The sequence below is a fragment of the Myotis brandtii genome, unplaced genomic scaffold, assembly GCF_000412655.1.
Source record: "Myotis brandtii unplaced genomic scaffold, ASM41265v1 scaffold1307, whole genome shotgun sequence".
In the NCBI taxonomy this organism is placed as follows: Eukaryota; Metazoa; Chordata; class Mammalia; order Chiroptera; family Vespertilionidae; genus Myotis; species Myotis brandtii.
Window position 1 is genome coordinate 69,532 of NW_005354622.1, and position 20,376 is coordinate 89,907.

At 41.8% G+C, this 20,376-nt stretch overlaps 1 protein-coding gene across 1 annotated transcript in view; it reads right to left on the minus strand.

Annotated features, from left to right (window-relative positions):
* The window catches only part of TNFSF11 (tumor necrosis factor (ligand) superfamily, member 11), a 31,352-nt gene that overhangs the window by 2,642 nt on the left and 8,334 nt on the right, over window positions 1-20,376 (minus strand). Inside the window, exons 3-4 of the mRNA XM_005859932.2 lie at window positions 4,389-4,434; window positions 4,210-4,308 (exon numbers count right to left, since the gene is read on the minus strand). Of these exons, the coding sequence (XP_005859994.1) occupies window positions 4,210-4,308; window positions 4,389-4,434 (145 nt within the window). The remainder of the gene's footprint in view (window positions 1-4,209; window positions 4,309-4,388; window positions 4,435-20,376) is intronic.

Sequence of the window (20,376 nt, forward strand, 5' to 3'; positions counted from 1 at the left end):
CAAGCTACAGTGAAGCAACTCATCTTTAGGCCTGTGGAGTGAAAGCCAATGGCTCCAATCCTTCTGTCCCAGGACAATATATTTACTGAAATCCACATTTCATCCACGGGAGGGCATTAGAACAAGCCTTACAAGACCTTACAGGCACAGCTACCTCCAGGACCCACCACAGCACAAGTCCTTTTTCATTGGAGGTCCTGCCTCAGGTCATCCTAGGTTAAAACATCCCAGATGTAAACATCATCCCATGGTCCCAAGTGAGTCAAGATGAGACTACAAGATTATTCATCGTATCCTCATAAAAACTAGCAAGTAATTCCACCAGACTGATATAGAGCTACACGACCCATTGACAAAGCTAAGAAAATTCAAGACGTTTCCCATCTCAAATTATTGCGTTTCCTTCTTCTTACACTACTTCCGAATTCAATACTTATACAATCAATTATTTGTCTTATAATTTATCTCCTATGATTGCTGTTAGAGAGGAGCAGAATGACAAAGGTGAAGTCTACCCTCTCAATGGGGTAGAGCAGCTGGTGTTAAACCAAAGGCTCAGAGACATGGCTTGGGACGGCAAGGAAGGAATATGAATTAGAGAGGGGAGAACACAGGACCCTTGACTACATACCACTCCCACTATTAGCTAAAACCAGGTGGGAGGTGAGTCATTTCCTACAAAGCATATCTCTGTTTTTATCCACTTATTCATCCATTCACTGATCAATTTAGTTGATCAGTCATTCAATAAATGACCATTGTGCTTTTTATGGGCATTCCCTCTGTCCACAATTGAGAATTATATAAGGCAGTGTACCTTCAAGGCACTAACCACACAAGTAGTAGAGAAAATGAGAAATGGGCATACACAACGAAAAACAGGACATTTTCATTTCTGCATGTCACATAGCACATGGTTGAAGTTCAGTTAGAGCAATTGACAGTGAAAGCTCAGAAATCAGTGGCAGCAGGAGAGCTCAGCCCAGTGAGGAAACAAAGGAGCCAGAGGACAGGAGGACTTGGATCAAAGAGAGGTGGGCTGAGGAAAGGGAGGGTACTGCCCCTGAGGGGAACTGTCCGAGCAGAGGACGGAATACACACAGTAAACTGAGGAGAAAGGACTCCTGAACAGATAATAGTGGGAAGCAGGATGAGATTACGCTGTGATCAGGGTGAAGGCCTCTCCTGGCAGATCTGGGTTCCCATCCTTAATGAAGCATGCTGATGGCCTCTTATCCCAGCTCCCTCCCCCAGTCTCCATGGTCACTGCTGTTAGATGTTGGAGAAGAGATAGCTACAGATATTTAGCCCTAAAGAAAGCCACTTTTCTGGCCTCCCAAAATACTTCCCGATGTATTTTATTCAAGAAGCTTTGCCAATACATAAGCTAACAGTCAATATAAGGCAGGTTCTGATTTTTCTTATGTGTAAATAAGTATGAAGCAGAGGCCCAAAATGAACTTGAAAAATTAAAGCCATCTTCTTGTGAAGCATCTAGCACTGGCCAAAACTGGGAGATAGATGGACTCAAGGGCTTATTGGCCCAGCCAGAGGAGCAAATTCTATCTTCTTAAACAGAAGCATAGACTAATTCATATCACTCAGTCTCAAATTTAATAGCCATTGGAAAGTAACCAGAAATTTTGCCTTGTTTTTTGGCAATGATTTGATTCTAGGTGCCTGGAGAGAGAGCTTTGAAACTGCAGCATGCTTGTTCTTGGCAAACAGACTCTGGCACAGTTTAATGCAATATTTTTTCACATGCTCTTTGAAATGAACTGAAGAGATAAATGCAGAGTACATCCATAGCACACACAGCTGATACATCAAGTATTAATTTGATTGCCTTTGCTAACATGCAAAATAGTTTTACACTCAGAAGGTTGGTGTAGCTACACCGTAAGGCACACATACACACACAGAAAGAAAATTTGTTTATGAAGCAAGTATCTGGGACAAGATAGATAGTTTAGGAAAATCATCTAAAATCTAAAGAGTTGGTTTCTCACTTTCTATGTCTGCAGTCAGGAAAAATCCCTCCATGGCTTATGCTATGATGATAGTGGCTTCAGAATTGTTTACTAAAACCTGATTATTTTTTTTAACTCCAAGAAATATCTGCCTTAAATCATTTTTACAACAAAGTGGAATATGTATAATTATTTAATTAAAATCAAATAACAATAACAAATTGTGTTCACTGGGTACTTACTAAATGTCAGCTTCCATAAAGGAATGTTACTGCATTCCTCATTAAGTATTCATAGCTCCCCATGAGGTAGATACTACCACCATCCCAGTGAAGAAGCTGAGGCACAAATTATGCCAATAATCTGCACAAAGTCACACAGCCTGTAAACAGTACAGTGGGGCCAGGAACCCAGGCAGTCAGACGTTAGAGCCCCTGCCTATCAAATCCATATCTTACAAAAAAAGAGGAACATGAATTTCTCTCCCTCTGACTAATCCAATTGGCAACAAGGTACTTAGATAACAACCTATCATGTAAAAAGCATAAACTTGGGAATCAACTAGAGTGGAATTCAACTTCTAATCCTGCCATCACCGTGACCTTGAGCAGGTAACTATGTGAGACCTCAGCTTCCCTGTCTGCCAATCTGAAATAATCACTACCTTGTAGGGTTGTAGTAACGATGAGAGACAGGAATTCAGAGTGAAATGCCTAATACATAGTATGTTGAATAAATGACATAATAATAAAAACAACAATAATGTTCAATTGTCACTCGATCATAATGTTCCTTGTAATATTTTTGGTGCTCGAATATCCCAAGATGGAGTAAGCAGTGGGGATTTTATGATGAAATAGCTGGGCATTCAGGTTGATGTAGGCCCAGAGTTCTGACTTTCCTCATTTCCAAAAGATAACCAAGTCTCCAGTTTATTGAGCTAAATTCCCCCCACACACACCCCACTCCTGAGAAAGTGATAACCTGCTGAAGAAGAGAAGTATGTTTCATTTCAAAGAGGGCTACTGCCTCTTAACTATCACTCTGTCAAGCATCTAGCTGGAATTCTGCAGGAGATGGCTGAGTATATGACTACTGGATAAATTCATGTACCTCACAGGTAAGCACTGGGGATGTGTCAACTTTAGCTTGGGTAAATATAGATGAGCATAATAAGGGATTGTCCTTCCCAGTTATGCAATTTAATTGGCAATCATCCTAGATAATAAAACCCTAATATGCAAATCGACCCAACAGCAGAATGACCTGCAGAACAACCAGTCGCTATGACATGCACTGACCACCGGGGGCAGCTCCTGCATTGAGCATCTGCACCCCCTCCCAGAGGGAGGCGACTGGAGGTGGCGGCAGGGGGTGAGGGGGGCGGGGAACGGGCAGCACCAGGCCATCAGCCAAGGTGGGTGCCAGCAGGGCACCCCCCCTCCCCCCGATCGCCCCGCATGCTAGTCACCCCACAGATGGCCCTGATCGCTGGCCAGGCTTAGGGACCCTACCCTATATATTGGGAACAGTCTCTTAGATTTCAAAATTTAAACCTGACAAGACTATTCTAACACTGAAAAAAAGAAGATGATGCAGCAATGATATGCATGGACTCTGGCTTGCACATTTTGTGACCAGCCCTGATTCTGACACTTATAACTGTGTGACAAAGCCAATTACTTAACTTCTCTCTGCTTCAGTTTTTCCACCCATAAGATGGGGAACATGGTACTACTGCCTCAGAAGGATCATGTTATGTACTACTTTTTATAATCAGGGCAAAAATATGTAGCTTCCCTTACAACAGCAAGATGCCTTTCACCTGTATGAAAAGTATGGTCACTGGTGCATGCGGCATCCCAGATTGCGAGAGGGATGTCCGGCTGCCAGTTTAGGCCCGACATCCCCTGAGGGGTCCCGGATTGCGAGAGTATGCAGGCCAGGCTGAGGAACCCCCCACCCCCATGTATGAATTTCATGAACTGGGCCTCTAGTTTAAAATAAACCACTCGATGATCTGAAAATTAATATAGTAATAATATCCATTCTGACATGCTTGCCAATCACTGTTTCCACAGTGTGGATCACCAATTGAAGACTAAGTGTCTTTCTTCTGATCTAGAAGTTAAGGGCTCTCAAAAATTTGGTAATAAGGTTAATAATAGGTTTGAGTATTCAAATGGGCTGATAAATGACTCTTGAAATATTTTGCAAGCTGGATACAAATGAAACTTACCTGATGGGATGTCAGTGGCATTAATAGTGAGATGAGCATAAGGTTGAGTATCAGGCTTGCTCCTCCTGGCCAGATCTAACCATGAACCTTCCACCGTAGCTGGATATGAGAGAAATCATATTAGCCCAAAGACAAGTGACCTTATGGAATTTCAAGTATTCATACAGATCCAAACTTACGTTTTTCTGCTCTGATGTGTTGAGATCTAACAATATGCTGTAATTCCTGAAATAAAAAGAAAGAGTCTTATTTACACATTCTTTCGGTAAAGCAGTAAGAATTTAGGACTATTGGACATACCATAAATGAATTCTCTTTCCTTTAAAATATGCCAGAAGTACACAGGGAGTAAAATTCTTTGTTATTCTAGGTAGCTATCAAGGGAAGTACACTCCAAAAAATTATGTTGAAGTGCTTAAAAAGTAGACTGCATACTTACTATCTAACAAAATACTTTGGACAATAAGAAGAAATAAAAGACAATGTAAATTATAAAACATAAAATAATTGAACATAATTAAAAATTTGTAACAGTTACACAGATGGGGATGAAGTTAACTAGGAAAATAACAATTACCACAGAATACAGAACAGTCTTAAATTTTAGGGAGGTTCTTTTTACGTCTATTTCATTAGTGAATTTCTGTCATAACACTACAGGAAACAGAATGATGCCTAGCTACCAGTGGTTAGTATTTTATTTTAAAAAGTCACAATGTTTAAAGTACTACTTGGAAGTCTAAGAGCTTTTGGAGTACCAATAATTAACTTAAATAATGCTTCAAACACAGGTTTAGAAGCATGATTCAAAAAAGGAAAGAACACAAGTCCATAAAGAGTGTAGGTAATTGAATATCTCAATGTGAGTCCTGTGAATGAAGGACCCAACAGGTAACTCCATCTCACCTGAATCAAGACCTTAGCTACCATTAAATAGGTGGAGTGAATAAAACCCTGGGCTTTGACCTCAGTTCAAATCCGTGCTCAGTTCGAATCAGCTGCCTATTACACTGAGGATATTAATGGCAACTCTATCATAAGGCAATTGTGAAGAGTCACTGAGGTTATGCATGTAGGCACGTAACAGAGTATAAACACCAGAACTGCTCTGGAGAGATTCCTGATTTCTGTTGTTGGAATGACCATGCGTGCTAAGCATCCCCCTCCATGATGGTTAAAGGATGGGCCATGGAGCTTAAGTTCTTTGAGTGTCTGGAGAGAATCGCTTTGAAAAAGATGATAAATAGATGATAGATACATAGACCCAACAACACAACTTCAACTGTTAGCAGTTGGGAGTGTTCTAGAGATAAGACAACACTGATTCTTTTCTTTACCTTTAGGACCCCTACGAGAGATGAGAATCTATTCAATTTTTAAAGACCCTTAGAGGAGACAGCACAGCAATCTTCAGTTACCTGTTCTAAAGTCCTGAAGAAATCACAGTGTGACTGTCTTATGGAAAGAAACTTTAGGGGTGTATCCAGGGCCACCTTCTGTCCTTGCTTTGACACAGGGCACTGCACTGCACAGCTGCAGGCAATTCTAGGCAAATCGTAGCACCTTTTGAGTTGTGCAGGGTAGAGGCCCTTACCAGGCATTGCTTTTCTCCCTACTCCATCCAAGTTTTATTTCTTCCCCCTGATGACCTCCTATCTCCCATCTCTTACCATGGCCTTTGGATATCCAGTTCTACCCTGACATAGAATTTCCTGATTTGGTCTCTGCTGCATTTACAGCAAAGATGTTATATATGCACAATGCATCTTTATAAATTTTATATACCTATGTAAAATATAGATATGTGTATGTATATATATACATATATATACATATATATATGAATATATATCCTTGTACTTTTATAATGGGTATATATTTATAATACAATATATCTTTATACATTTATATATACAATATATGTTTACCTGATTACTATCTCTTAAAACATTGGAATAGGAACCTTGATGACAGAGTAATTTAAAATTGTCTACCCCTCATTTTCCCTGTAGCCCTGCTGTGCCTCGTCATCCAAGGGAAGGAGGAGCAGAGGAGGAAGCAATGCCAAGTATGGTCTGCAAATTCCTGTTTCAGGCTTTTCTACTGAGAAATACAACTTGTTGTTGAGAAAAACATGGAAAGAGCCTTTGTGGGAGCTCAGTTTTCAGACTTGAGCATCCATCACAGTCTCTCAGAGGTCATGTTGAAACAGAGTCTCTGATCCAGGTCTGGGGTGGGGCCTGAGAATTTGCATTTCTAATAGGTGAGCTGGTGCTGCCGGCCTGGGGCCTCAATTTGAGGACAGCAATCCCTCTCACATCCCAAAAGACACCAGAGACGGGCAATCTGAGATTTTCTCGAAGCTTGAGATGGAGGCTAAAGAAGCATCAGGCTCCAGTCACTGATTAGTTGGCAGGGAAAATTTGTTCTCTCCCACCTGGGAATGAACTTCTCCTGCCCATTTCATCAGTGGTTTCTAGGTCAGAGCTGTCACAGATTTGTTCTGTTACAAGAAAATTCAATAACCAGCACCGTTCAGAAGCACTTGCAATGTGTGCTATAAAAAAAAGTAAGAAACTGTGTCATAACCAAGGATGAATTAAAATTCTAGCTGAAGACTCATAAGGCAATGCTGCTTTCATGTTATATCTGTTGTGGGTATCCAGGGATTGCAATTTCTCTCTGAAACGCTACAGGGAAGTTTCCATGTGAAAAGGGGGTACATGATGTGTCTATAACCTCATTCTACAAAAAAAGTGTGTTCTCAATATCTGTTCTTGTATCTTCACCCCCTCCCAACTTTTTGCACCCTAAGATTATTGTTCTTTGACTGTGTAGATAACAACCACAAACAACATTCTTCTAAGCCTACACTTTTAGGGTGCCCTGGCCCCAAGCCCAGCCAGTCTAACTCAATTAGATACTGACTTAGTCGTTTGTAAAAGAAACTCCGCAGCTGATTCGAATATATAGCAGGTAGTGAGAAACATTATTACTAATTCAGGATTCCCTTGAACAGTTGTTTGGTGACATCTCTATTTAGTCATAGATTTATGATACTCTCACAATTTATATATATTCCACATATTGAAAATTAAATCATCTCTTACATTCATAGCCAGCAAAGTGTTTTCCCTTACATTATCATATTTGATTCAGAGGCTGGGTAACTATCACTAACCTCATTTTTTAGAAGGCAGAGAGAGAATAAGAACCCACCTTATACAATTGGGACTTGAACCCAGGCCTTCTGACTCTTTTTTAGAGCTAAAAGCCCATACCCATTTTTAAGATATAGTCATCAAACATACTCCTGAAAGCTGGTGGCGGGGGGGATATTAATGGCCAGTAATGGGCTTCAGAACACACTACCCCAAAAAAATGATACCTTGGCATACTGAATACTTTAAGCTGAAGGAATCTGAGAAACATCTGATGCAGGAAGGACTGACTACCTGCCCTTCTTCTTATTCCCTGAAGCAGGTCATAAGACCCTCAAGTGAGAGATGCTCCCCAAACCTGGAGGAAGGGAACATCCTTATCTTTAAGCCCAAAGGATGCTGAGAAAAGCCAGAATGAAGGCCTTGCTAAGTTCCCCCCAGTTTACTGCCCTTACCTCACGCCCTTTTGTCCTATCACATTTTCCCACACCTTTCCACTCTTCACCAAACCTAGTATAAGCATTCAGGTTAACCATTTCTTCAGGTCTTCATTTCCTTATGAAGTTCCCCATGTCACATAAAACATGTAAATTTGCATACTTTTCTCTTGCTCATCTGTCTTTTGTCAGTCTAAGTTACAGGGCTCCAACTGGAGAACTGAGGAGGGTAGAGGGGAAAAAATCATTTTTTTTCCTTCCCCACACATGTCAAGAGGGTGGTTCCTTCCCTGAAGTAATGACTCGGAGAGGAGGCACAGCTTGACTGGGGATCTGACAAAAAGGGGCCTTCACATCAGGAAATATGGCCTCAGAATCCCCAGGGGCTTTGGAAAACAATGGGCTTAGAGGTGGCTGAGCCATGTTCAGGGCTCGTCTGGTGAACCCCCCAAACTAAGCCATGCAGGTCCTGGGCATGAGGGGGCATCCTGTCCAAGTCCACTGCACAGAGCAGAAGCCATTTCTCCCCCAGTCAGATACTTTGCTATGTACACCCAAGCATGGATCTTTCTCAAATTCCCTCCTAATTAATATTTTTCATTTTCAAGATCATAGGAACTCCTTCTGAAGCACTATCCAAATTCACTCTGACAATTCCATTTACTTCTTAAGCTTTGAATTTACATTCATTTTCATCCACATTGTTCCTCTACGTCTGTCAAATCAATTGGAATGTTTTAAAATTTGCAGAGTTCTTTAGTCCCCAATCTTATCATTCAAGCATTGTTTCTGGTTACTTTAAATTCAGAAAGTTCTGATCTAATTTGGGAAAAACACTACAAAGAACATCCTAATTCCTCTCCTCTGAACAAATTATTCAAATGCAAGAGATCTTTTTAGAAAGCATTTTTATCTTATTTTAAATCCAGTTGTACATGAATTTTTAAAAGCCCTCTGGATAAACATCCAATGCAAGTATATGTTGTCTACACTATCAAAATGCCCAGAGATTTGCAGAGAAGTGTGGATAGCTTGGACACACCTCCCAGCAAACAGCTTCCAGCAGAAATGAGAAGCAGTCTCCAGGGTGAGGAAGCTGGGCAGAAGGCCTGCCCTGCATTCTTCTCTTGGCTAAGAGCCACTAACGAGAACCCAGTGTCCTACTCCCGGGAAGACCACAGATCTGCCTTCTCAGAATACAGCGTGTTTAGTATCTGTTACATGCAAGGGACAAAAGGAATTCCCTCTGGGTTCTATAAAGTACTCATGACAATACCTGTAAGTTGCTAAGAAAATTCACATGAATGAATGAATGTATTTATGGTCACACTGTAACAAGTAGGCTTTTCAGAGAATTTAAGTAATTTTAGATAAGCATAATTTGGGCCTAAATCGTGATAGCTTCATTTCACCCTTCAAAACAGGACAAAAAGGAAAACTAAACCACTGGTCAGCATCCAAGGAAATCTCTGCCAAGTCGAGGATAAAAGAAATCTTCTAGCACACTGCCACCTAGTGGACGCTGTCCAACATTGACAAGCCTGAGGAGCCACCGCCAGGCTTCACAGATTTGAAACTGCCCTCCGCCCCCACTCCAACGTCTAAAAACAATAGAAATGAGGAAATTTCACAACATTTTTTTAAATCTTCTCATTGCGGTATTTTCCTATTTAGACTGCATTCACTTTTCATCTTTGCTGTCGGAGTACGTTTGAGCAGACAGGAAAACAAAGGATAATGATTTTTTTTTTAATCTCAACTTTTATTTCACTCACAGAAAAATGTTGGGATTTCACAATGTCGCCTCCAGGAAAGAAAGTACACAAAGGATCGATGTGATTGTGTAACTGTGGTCTCTAACACTGCTGTCCTTCAACTTCTCCTGAACTCAACCTCCAAGAAGTGCAATTCCCAGCGGCATGACAGGGGAAATGAAGAGTACAGACCATGTCTGCAGTCTTTTGGGACCAGCCAGGCTGATGTTCCTCTTTTTAAGGGTTTTAGGATCTTTTGCCAAACATAGGAGGAGACAGACATCCCAGAACTGGCTCAAACTCAATAAGTCTGGGCCACTTAGGAGAGATTGTCCTGGATAAGAATAAACATAAACACCTAGGAGTATTTTCAACTCCTTTGAGCAGTTTTGGGAATTTTGCTCCAGGGAATTTTAACATTCTCCACAAATGGTAGCTAAGCCTGCCTCTGCAAACTCTGCTGGTGACTGCCCCAAACAAGACTTCGGTAACATTCCAATTCAGGAGTGATGCTATTAAATTGGGCTTAAGTTTGTTTGACTGCAGTGGGGGTTTTTTGCCTTACAAAATAATATAAATAGAGTTTTAAGTTCCCACTGAGGACATCCCCAGCTGTAAAGATTCCCTGAAAAGGTGAAATTGCCAGAGTCTGGGTTTATCAGGCTGGAAATCCCCCCTGTGCATTGGAATGTACATTGTGTGATCCGGGCGGTACCTGGCGATCTGAGCACAGAAGAAGGAATCTGTACACCAGATGCTTCGGAAACCACTGGCACAGCTCGTAGCCAGGGTCTCAGGCGGCTGCCTCCCTCCACAATTCCAGCAGCTGCTGCAGGGACAGCTGGCTGGTTGAACAAGGATGTAACACCCCGTCTGACAGATACAACACAGGGTTCATACACTTGTTAACATATGTAATGCATTTATTTTAACATCTTAATGATAACCTTCATGTCATTCTTCTCCAACTTGATACATTAGTGCATTCGTCAGCCACGTTAGCACATGAATGCCACACATGGGTACTTTCTGAAAATGAGTAGCCAGTTTTCTATTCCTGCGAAGAAGTCCTGCAGACGTCCCCCTTGTAAATTACTCAGAAACCCATGACCTCCTCTCCAGCGGGAGGACCACTGCCTTCCTTCAAGCTTCCAGCGTTTCTCATTGGGATTGCAGGAAGGCCTTCCACCGCCTCTCCTGGCCTGCTCTCCTCACAACGAGAGAGTCCCACACAGGAGCACTCCTTCTCTCTCAGAACCCTCCAGTGGCTGCCCAGGGGCTTCCAGAACAAGCCCACATTCCTTACCGGGGGGGCAAGGCCCAGAGGGGAGAGCATTCTGAGACGGAAATGAAAATTACAGCACCAGAGAGTACAAGAGACAGAACGGTTAGCCTTGTTAATAGCTGTGCACCAGCTCAGACAAAAGACTGCTCACATTCCTATCTGTCTGTGGGAACTTCAGGCTACTGTCCAGGTGGCTATTTCCATAGATCGCTAAGCCAGGCACCATCCAACTCCAGGAGCCTCCGCTTCTTGTCACACTCGGGCTCCCCGCTGCCCACAGCCCATCCACGGGGAGCATCGTTCCCGGTGAGCTCTGCCTGTCCCAGAGCTGCCCGCTTCACCTTCTCCCGCCGCCCCGTTGCCTACAGCTAATGTCAGCTCTCGGGGGCTCACATCTTTCTCCCCTCCTGTACCTGATGGGTAGAGATGTTTGCAAACCCCGAGAGGATGCACGCCGTGTCTCTCCCACCCGGCCACGCTGCTGGTGTCTAGTTAATTTTTTTCTTTGATTTTGGTGTTTTGTTTAACAGGCCTCACACAACTACTGCTCCAGGCTCTCCCACTATTCCCCTGTGCCCCCAAGCCCCACCGCCCTAAAGATACCCCTGAACACCAACACCAAAGGTGCCAGCCACACGGAACTACTTGCGGTCAGTTTTCCCTGCAAGCATCCTGCCCTCGGGGTCGTGCAGATTTTTGTGTACAGCTGCTCCCTCAGGCAGCTCGTGTTTAATTGTAAAGGTTTTATTTCCATGGCGTTCTTGGTTTACAAGGCACAGAAAACATGCCCACCAGGTGCTGTGCAGCAACTGAAGAGACAGGATTAGCATCGCTGTCTCAGCCTCTGACTTTCCTCCACCCCTAAAGCTCACACGGACCTTCAAATCCACAGAACGTGGGGGACATCCTATCTGCGCCTGGATAGAGACCCCCCAGTTCCATATGAAGAGTCAATGGGGACCATTCAAAAAATACCTCAAAGCAAAGTAAGATAGAACACGACTTGGACTTAGGTGTCTATCATGACTGGTCTAGTGAAGGCTGTCGTCAGCCCGGGTCCCCTGGAGCAGAGCCCTGCAGGGTCCCAGGACAGGAGGGGACAGGAGCACTGGGCAGAGGGGGGCAGCTCCTCACCAGCGTCCCAGCAGGAAGCAGGGGAGAGGAGAGAGGAGACAGAGCACCGCCTTCTAATCCTGAAGGTAAGAGCCATCTCTACTAAAATTGGTAACTTTGCATTTTGATCCTTGAATACTTTGTCTTACTAGAAATTACTGATGCAAAACATTCTCTCAAAGACAAAGTCTCTAAATGTGCATTCTACCTCCCTCCCACTCAAGTACCCCCTTTTAACCTCCTAATCTCTTCACCTCCTAACTGAACCAGCTGCCGCCATCCCAGGACCATCTCTCAAAATCCTCAGTGAAGAGCTTGACCCAATGTGGACTGGCCTCCTCCTCCCACCCCCAGCACGGCCACCAGGGGCTCATTGCTCTCGGAAGAGTCTGCTGATTGGAAAAGACACGTCTTTGCAGACAGATAACGCACTCTCCCCACCAAAGGGCTGAAGAAGAGAGTGCCCTTGTTTCCCTAAAGCAGAGAGATGCTTTCCTGGCAGCGTGATGGCTGTACTGGGAACAGAAAATTAGTTTTTATTGTTTAACCGTCATGGTTTAAATGAGGAAGCTTCTGCCACAGTTAAAGGTCCCCTTGGGTTTTCATGAAGCAGCCTTAGGACAGCAATATTAGTCTTCATAAACAGCCCGATTTTAACATGTCTTGTGCTATGGTACTTGTTTAAAAAGTGTAATGCAAGGGTTTGGCAGAGTAACTGCAGTGGCGCATCTTGGGCTAACTGTGCGATTTACCACGGCTCTGCTTTCTTCTCCTCGTTAAACATAATCTTGCCTCCTGACATACACAGAACCTCGTCTCCTCTGAAGAAGGCCGACCCTCACACATCCACCCCAGTGTTCCTGACTGCTAGGATGAGACCCCAAGAGGAGCAGAGGTGCCAGGCCAGCCACTGTGGACAGATGAGGCCAGGAAGGAAAGGGGCAGAGGGCCAGCCAAGGGCCTCTAGCCTCGAGGTTCCTAAGGTGTTCATGCTCCAAAGAGGGAAGAAACTCCCCTCTTGAAGAGGCAGGAAAAACACCATGTTTGGGAGTGGCCTCTATCTCGCCCGAACGAATCTTACATGGAGAGCTGCTAGCAATATTACACAGCCTGCCATTTGATGACCAAAAAATAGGGATGGGCAGAGATCACTCGCTTATTCATTAAACGGGATCTTTACACTTTCATTAAGCCTCACTGAGGAGAGAACCTAAACATCATACAGTCCATGTCCTTGAAAAGCTCACACGTGAGTGAGCCAGACCAATGCCAGACTCGCACAATTGATGCAATGACAGGGTGAACGCAAGAAGCCCTGGCATGCATAAGAGGGGTTCCTAACCCTAAAGATGGGCAGCTGGGCCTCAGTGTGGACCTCCTTCAGAAGTAATGCCTGAACTGAATTTTGAAAGACAAGTAGAAAACTGACTACACAAAGAATGGTCTGGAATGGCATCAAAAGGACGCATCACTCATTCATCCATTCATTCCACAAAGTCTACTGGAGGCAGTGAGGGGCCAGGAGTCTGTGGGGCGCTCAGGATGCTGTGTTTCACGAGTCACAGCAGGAAGGCAGAAGGACCGGGCACAGCCAGGTTAGGGAGCTTCGGGCACTTCACTTTGGTGGGGCCACTGAGCACAAATGGAACTCTCCCAGACCTTGAACCTCAAGAAGTTCAAGCAAACATGTGTTGTCTGGTCATGTCAGATACAGACTGCTCTCTGCCATTTCCAAGGCCCACCTTTTTACACCACGCAGGCCTGACCCTACTTCTCACATACAGTCACTCCATTCACCAATGGCTGTCCTGTCCTCCAGCAGCTCTCACCTCTTAGGATGCTCACAATACCTTCTTAGTCCCAGGCGCTATATACAGCCCTCCTTCAAAGACAGCCCAGCCCTATTAGGAGAGGATTTCCAAAATCTTAGACTCTAGTCCTGAACGATCAAATCAGAGTCTTTGTGAAAGATCTGGGAGCCTCTTATTGATTTTTTTGTTGTTTTAAACAAGGGCCCCAAGTGGTTAAGAGCAATAGGTTTGGGAAAGACTGCTCTAGGGCACCCTTCTCTACAGTTCCACAGACTGCACTTCTCCGGGGGTCAGCCACTCCGGGTGGAGTAATCCAGTCTGTCCTTTACCACCGTCCTCCCAAACCCAGGACCCTCTGTTTTGTTCACTTCCGACATCTTAGCTCGAGATCCCATGCCACACAATTAGATGCCCCTCTTTCAGGCATGTCCTTCCTCTTCTCCGTTTTTTAAAACATGTCAAATCACAATAGCTTTCTAACCATGCCGGGATACTTCTAGCATGAAGATAAGCCCAATGCTGATGACACCACCCACAGGTTATTTCCCTCTTGCAAACCATCCTATCTTCTGCCCCAAGTCTGCCCTGAGATTGAGCACATCACAGTCAATAGCCCCTGGTTGCACAAAAGCAGACAATGGCCTTAAAGTTGTAGGAAAATTCTATGGGTCTTACTTCAGCTTTCCCATAAAGATAGCTTTTATAAATGCTAGACATGACTGGATTTGATTGAATTGCAATTCCCAAAACTATTATGGCAAACAGCGATGAAATCCCATTGGAAAACCACTGCATGACTAACATCTTGATTTGGGAACAACAGTGCCCCAAACCCCAAGTTTCCTTGTGGGTTTACAAGAAACTTTCTTGGGACACATATTCTTATATACAAAGGCAAAGAAATAATGAATGGAGTTTAATTTTTTTCCCCTTGTTTTGGTGTGTGTGTGTGTGTGTGTGTGTGTGTGTGTGTGTGTGTGTGTGTGTTTAACTAAAAAGCAAACATAAAATAATATCTATATAACAATTCCAATTATAAGCAGCTAACATCTACTCAAATTCTAATTTATTTCTTATGTACTTTAGTTTAAAAAAATGGAAATAGGCTTCTTATAATAATTGACAATGGAATTCTAAGGGATCAGCTTTACATATCGAAAAAACAAACACTCTTTCTGATGAACTTTCTGATTTTAAATTAATGTTCTTGAATCTACAAAACCTACTACCAACTGCAGATGATGATCAAGGTTTATTCAAAGATCACAGAGGCATATGCCTAAACAGACTTTCAGAAATTTCTCAAAAAGATGTTAAATTTACTTTTAAATTTCTCTCTTTCCTGCAAACTAAATAATTATAAAGTATTTTAAACTTTAGAAAATAAAATCTTGACCATTCAAATTTTTCATGGATTTGTGTATTCACAGAGTTAATTAACTCTTGCTCATATAGTAAGCCCACTTCCTTGCTCACATAAGGTTTAGTGAATATCAGTAACTATCATTGTCCCTAGAATCCATTCTCTCCTATTCTAATTAGTTATAGGCAATCCCCTTCCTCAAGCTTTGGTGGGCAATGGCCACTCAGCTTGAAACAACACTGTGCAGTCGCCCTGGTAGAGAGGTTGGTCTTTAAAGAAATGTTTTTATTGATTTCAGAGAGAGGAAGGGAGAGGGAGAGATAGAAACATCAATGATGAGAGATAATCATTGATTAGCTGTCTCCTGCTCACCCCCATTGGGGATCAAGCCTACAGCTGGAGCATGTGCCCTTACTGGGAATCTAACTGTGACCTCCTGGTTCGTAGGTCAATGCTCAACCACTGAGCAACACTGGCCTGGCAGCAAGAAGTGGTCTTATGCATAAGTTCCACCAATTGTATACTGCTAGAGGTGAGGATGTGTCATTTCCCAGGTAGTGGCCTCAGTTTTTCTTCTTCCTTTTCCTCTGTCTGGAAACAACAACAAATAAAGAAGCTAGCTTGGTCCTAGAGATAGAAGGCACCTGTTGAGGATGGAGGAGCCTTCCCACCAGCCCTGAACTGCTCACCTCTAGACTATTGCATGCAAGAGAAAACTTGCATTTTATTTAGTTCACTGAATGATGGGTCTCTGTTACAGCAGCATAGATTATTCCAAATAACAGTGAATATTTCATTGAGATCAAAGCTTGTTAATTTTTGGGTACACAGTTCTTAATATCAGGGAATATTTTGCATTTACATTGTGAATCCTGCAGGAGATGAGGTTAAGTATGTACTGATCTCAAGGAAATAAAAAGAATTTCAAGTAAGAATACATTTTTCAATAATGATGGCTCTCTGGTCTTACTCCCCATTTTCCAGTAGGTATTTGGAGGCTCAGAGATTCACTGACTCCAGGAAATTCAGTTGATCCTTAAAAATGTGTGTGTTTGGGACAGACTGTCCAACCTATGAGGGAAGGCAAGGGGGTAAAGGGGTAAGAGATCAACCAAAGTTCTTGTATGCACGCACATGAGCATAACCAAAGGGCACAGACAGTAGTTGGGGGGGGGGGGGGGATGTCCTTGGGGGGGGGGGGGGGCCGGGGGGGGGGCACAGCCGGGGAGAGGTCAATGGGAGGAAAAGGAGACTCATGTAATACTTTAAACAATAAAGAATTTAAATTTAAAAAATCAAAGTCTTCCTCAATAAAAATGACTAACATAAACAGACACACACAAAAATGTGTGGGTTTGGGGCACCAGCCCCTGAACAGTTGAAAATGCACATATAACTGCTGACTCCCCAAAATCTTAATTAGTAATAGCCTACTGTTAATAGGAAACCTTATTAATAACAAAAACAATCTATTAACACATTTTGTATGTTATATGTATCATATATTATATTCTTCCAAAAAAGTAAGCTAGAGAAAAATATTCATGTTAAAGTGATCTGCTTAGTTCAAACCCATGTTGTTCAAAGGTCAACTGCAGTTAGTCAAGAATATAAGAATATACAGGCCGAAACCGGTTTGGCTCAGTGGATAGAGCGTCGGCCTGCGGACTGAAGGGTCCCAGGTTCGATTCCAGTCAAGGGCATGTACCTGGGTTGCGGGCACATCCCCAGTGGGTGATGTGCAGGAGGCAGCTGATCAATGTTTCTCTCTCATCGATGTTTCTAACTCTCTATCTCTCTCCCTTCCTCTCTGTAAAAAATCAATAAAATATATATATATAAAATAAATAAAATTTTAAAAAAAGAATATACAAACAAGATAACTTATTGGTAGTTGTTAAAGGCCTTTCATATTCTGGAGTGAAACTGGAGAGTTTTATAAAATTGTACTCATAAAAGGAGCCAGAGCCATGTCTTTAGTTCACATTACAGACCAGCTTCTATAGAGTTTGTAGGCTGTGGAGAGGTGAAGAGAGCTGAGAAAAATGGGACTAAAGGGGGAAATCAGGATGAAGATAACTTGTAACAAAAATTAACCTGCATTATTGCCTCAGGTTATAATATTAATAATTAACAATCCTAGCATTGAAAAGACATCAAATAAATGAGAACTAGGTTTATAACATTCCGAATGGCTTTATGAGTTGGCTGATGTCTGCTTTTATTTCAAAATATTAGTTTACAGAGTTCAATAAGTCATCAAATATTCATTTGTTCATTTCCTTCATTCTTGAGACTAAATTAGGTGTGATATACTCATACAATATGAGCAAAATAGCTGTCGTTCTCATCCTGATGGAGCCTGTAGCTTCATTCCACGATTTCTAAATATTTCTGATTGTGCAGCTCTTTCAGAAAAACAATTAATAATCAATCCCAAATGTACATATTTCTTAAATATTAAGTAAAAAAAACAACTCCTGTACAGGGGTTGGCCAAAGCAGATTTACAGTTGTGACTATTCCTAGGCCTGAGCTCTCTGCTCTGCTCCTCAGGCTGGCAGAGGCCACAGAGGCTGCCAAAGCTGGAAACAGGAATTGCTCTATAAATCGGACACTGTATTTGTACTAATGTTTTCTTTATTGTCACAGACTGTTATGATAGACTTTGAAAACTGTGGTTGGTACGGCTGGATCACTAAGAGGCTTCAGAGTTCTGTGCTAAAGGGGGAAAACAGCCAAGAAAACCCAGCCACAATCAAAAAAAGGGGGGAAAACAGCATTACTGGTCTGACCAAAGAGAGGCTGGGTAAACACCACTTTTTCCACACATACAATGTGATATTGTGCTTATGTCTAGCATTTGTTACCACTGGATGGGTTGATCTCTCAATAATTATTGCAGCCACACATGTAATTTTGTTTCATGGGTTCACTCAATATCTATATCAGAACTAAAACTAAGATATAAATCTACTTATATATGCCTGATACATCTATCCTATTTTCAACATTGGCAAGAGAAATGAGAAATCTGATTGTTTTGGCAAGATTTGTAGAATGTCACATTAACCAATAATCCTTATCAAAGGATAACACATTTGGAAAATCAGTACTTGGCAAGGGTAAGAAGCGTAAACCATTAGGCAGAGGAGAAGTTATGGCAAAGTGCCTAGCACAGTGTGTGCACTTAGTAAACATCGGTTGGTTCTAATGATAAGGTATGGATAACACTCGTCTCCTTCCTAAAGATCCTCTGTCTGGGGGAAGAAATATTCTACCTCCAAACACACTTTGATATATCATGAAGTCCTTATTCTTTAAAAAGTATTACTTGTGTAATATTATTACCTGCAGTTAATAGGTAAAGTGGTTTTCTTGGCTCCCCCCCCATAACACTGCAAAAAAAATTGCAAAATTAATAAAATAAAAGTTCTATTCATCTTGTGAGTTACACTAACCTATTAGTATAAGTAAGACTATGTGCCTTTAATAAGAGCAGTTGGCTATTCCTGTCTGCCCACAGATCTTTCTCCTTCTGGCTTGCCAGGTACTGAATCGCTTATACTTAACATTACTCATTTGGGATGAGGCAACATGTCTCCAGAAGACTGCTAAAATAGTAAATATTCTGCCATTGTTGCTCATCAACATATTTAAGTATAAATTGGTTTATCATTCTATCTTGGCAGTCACTTAGAAATATCAAAGGAAGTGAGACAATGAACAGGTGATTTTTGATGGGACAGGTAAGGGCAGAAAAGGTCACTGAAGCACCAGAAGGTCTTGCAGAACTGCCAGGGGACAGCGTTTGGTCACTCTCTCCATTTCTGGGATTTGTTTTCTCATATGACATGACATAAGGTTATTGCTTTTTAATAAATTAAAAATGTATTAAATATTAAATGTATTAAGTACATTGCAAATTTATTAAAATTTATAAATTGTCCCAATACCATTTTTTTAAAAATATATTTTGTATTGATTTCAGAGATGGAGAAAGACATAGAAACATCAATATGAGAGAGAATCATGGATCAGCTGCCTCCTGCATGCTCTCTACTAGAGATTGAGTCTGCAACACAGGCATGGTCCCTGACCAGGAATCAAACTGTGACCTCCTGGTTCCTAGGTCAATGCTCAACCACTGAGCCACACTGGTTGGGCCCAGCACCATTTTTTAATAATTCAAACTATACCCACTTATTTAAAATAAATTTATATATACTAGAGGCCCAGTGCACGAATTCATGCATAGGTGGGTTCCCTCGGCCTGGCTGGCAATCAGGGCTGTTAGGGGCTGGCCGGGCAGGATGTTGGCTGTGGGAGCACACTGACCACCATAAGGCAGCTCCTTAATTGAGCATCTGCCCCCTGATGGTCAGTGAGCGTCACTGGCCGGTCGTCCGGTCATAACGGTCGATTAGGCTTTTATATATATAGATAAAGTTATGTACACACATACAATAAGTTCCATTTTAAAGTTGGTGTTGTCTTTTCATCGATTATAACTTTACATAATACATCTTTACATTAACCAATCCAATTTTAACAGCTTCTGTAAAGTTACCTAGTTTTATTTCCATAAGCTTTGTACATTCTTTATTAGTTTTATTTTTAGGGATTTTTAAAAGTTATGAATGGACTCTTTCATTTATATTTTCTAATTATTGTTTGAGATGGGGGCAGCTAGTGGTGATTATTTATTAATTTTTATAAACCATTTTATTTTGCTTATAGCCTTTCAGTTTCTTTTGAATCTTCCTAAGAATACAATCACATGACAACACAAATTCTGCCTTCTCCACATCTACATATTTTCTTATTTCATTCTTTTGTGTAATTACATAGCTAGTACATTCTGAGTGGTAAAAATCATGGGGACACTGGGCATCTTCCTTGTGTTAAGAGAAATGCCTCTGTTTTTCACCATTAGCTAACTTTTAATTTGAGCAATTTCAGATAACATCAACTAAACTATCTAGTTTTATTTTCTAATAAATTTTAAATATCAGAAATAAAAGAAAAAAATTGTCCATCACTTCTTAGTGTTTATGAGATGATAATGTTTTTCTCCTTTGACCTGTTAAGATGAACCATTCTTGCATTCTCAGATGAATACTAATAGTATCTGTTCTTCTTAACGTTATTTATTTTCAAAGTCATCTGGGCTGATGTTACATACTTATTTTTCCAGAAGAAATACAACAGATAACTTTTAAGACTGAGCCAATGAAAGTAAAA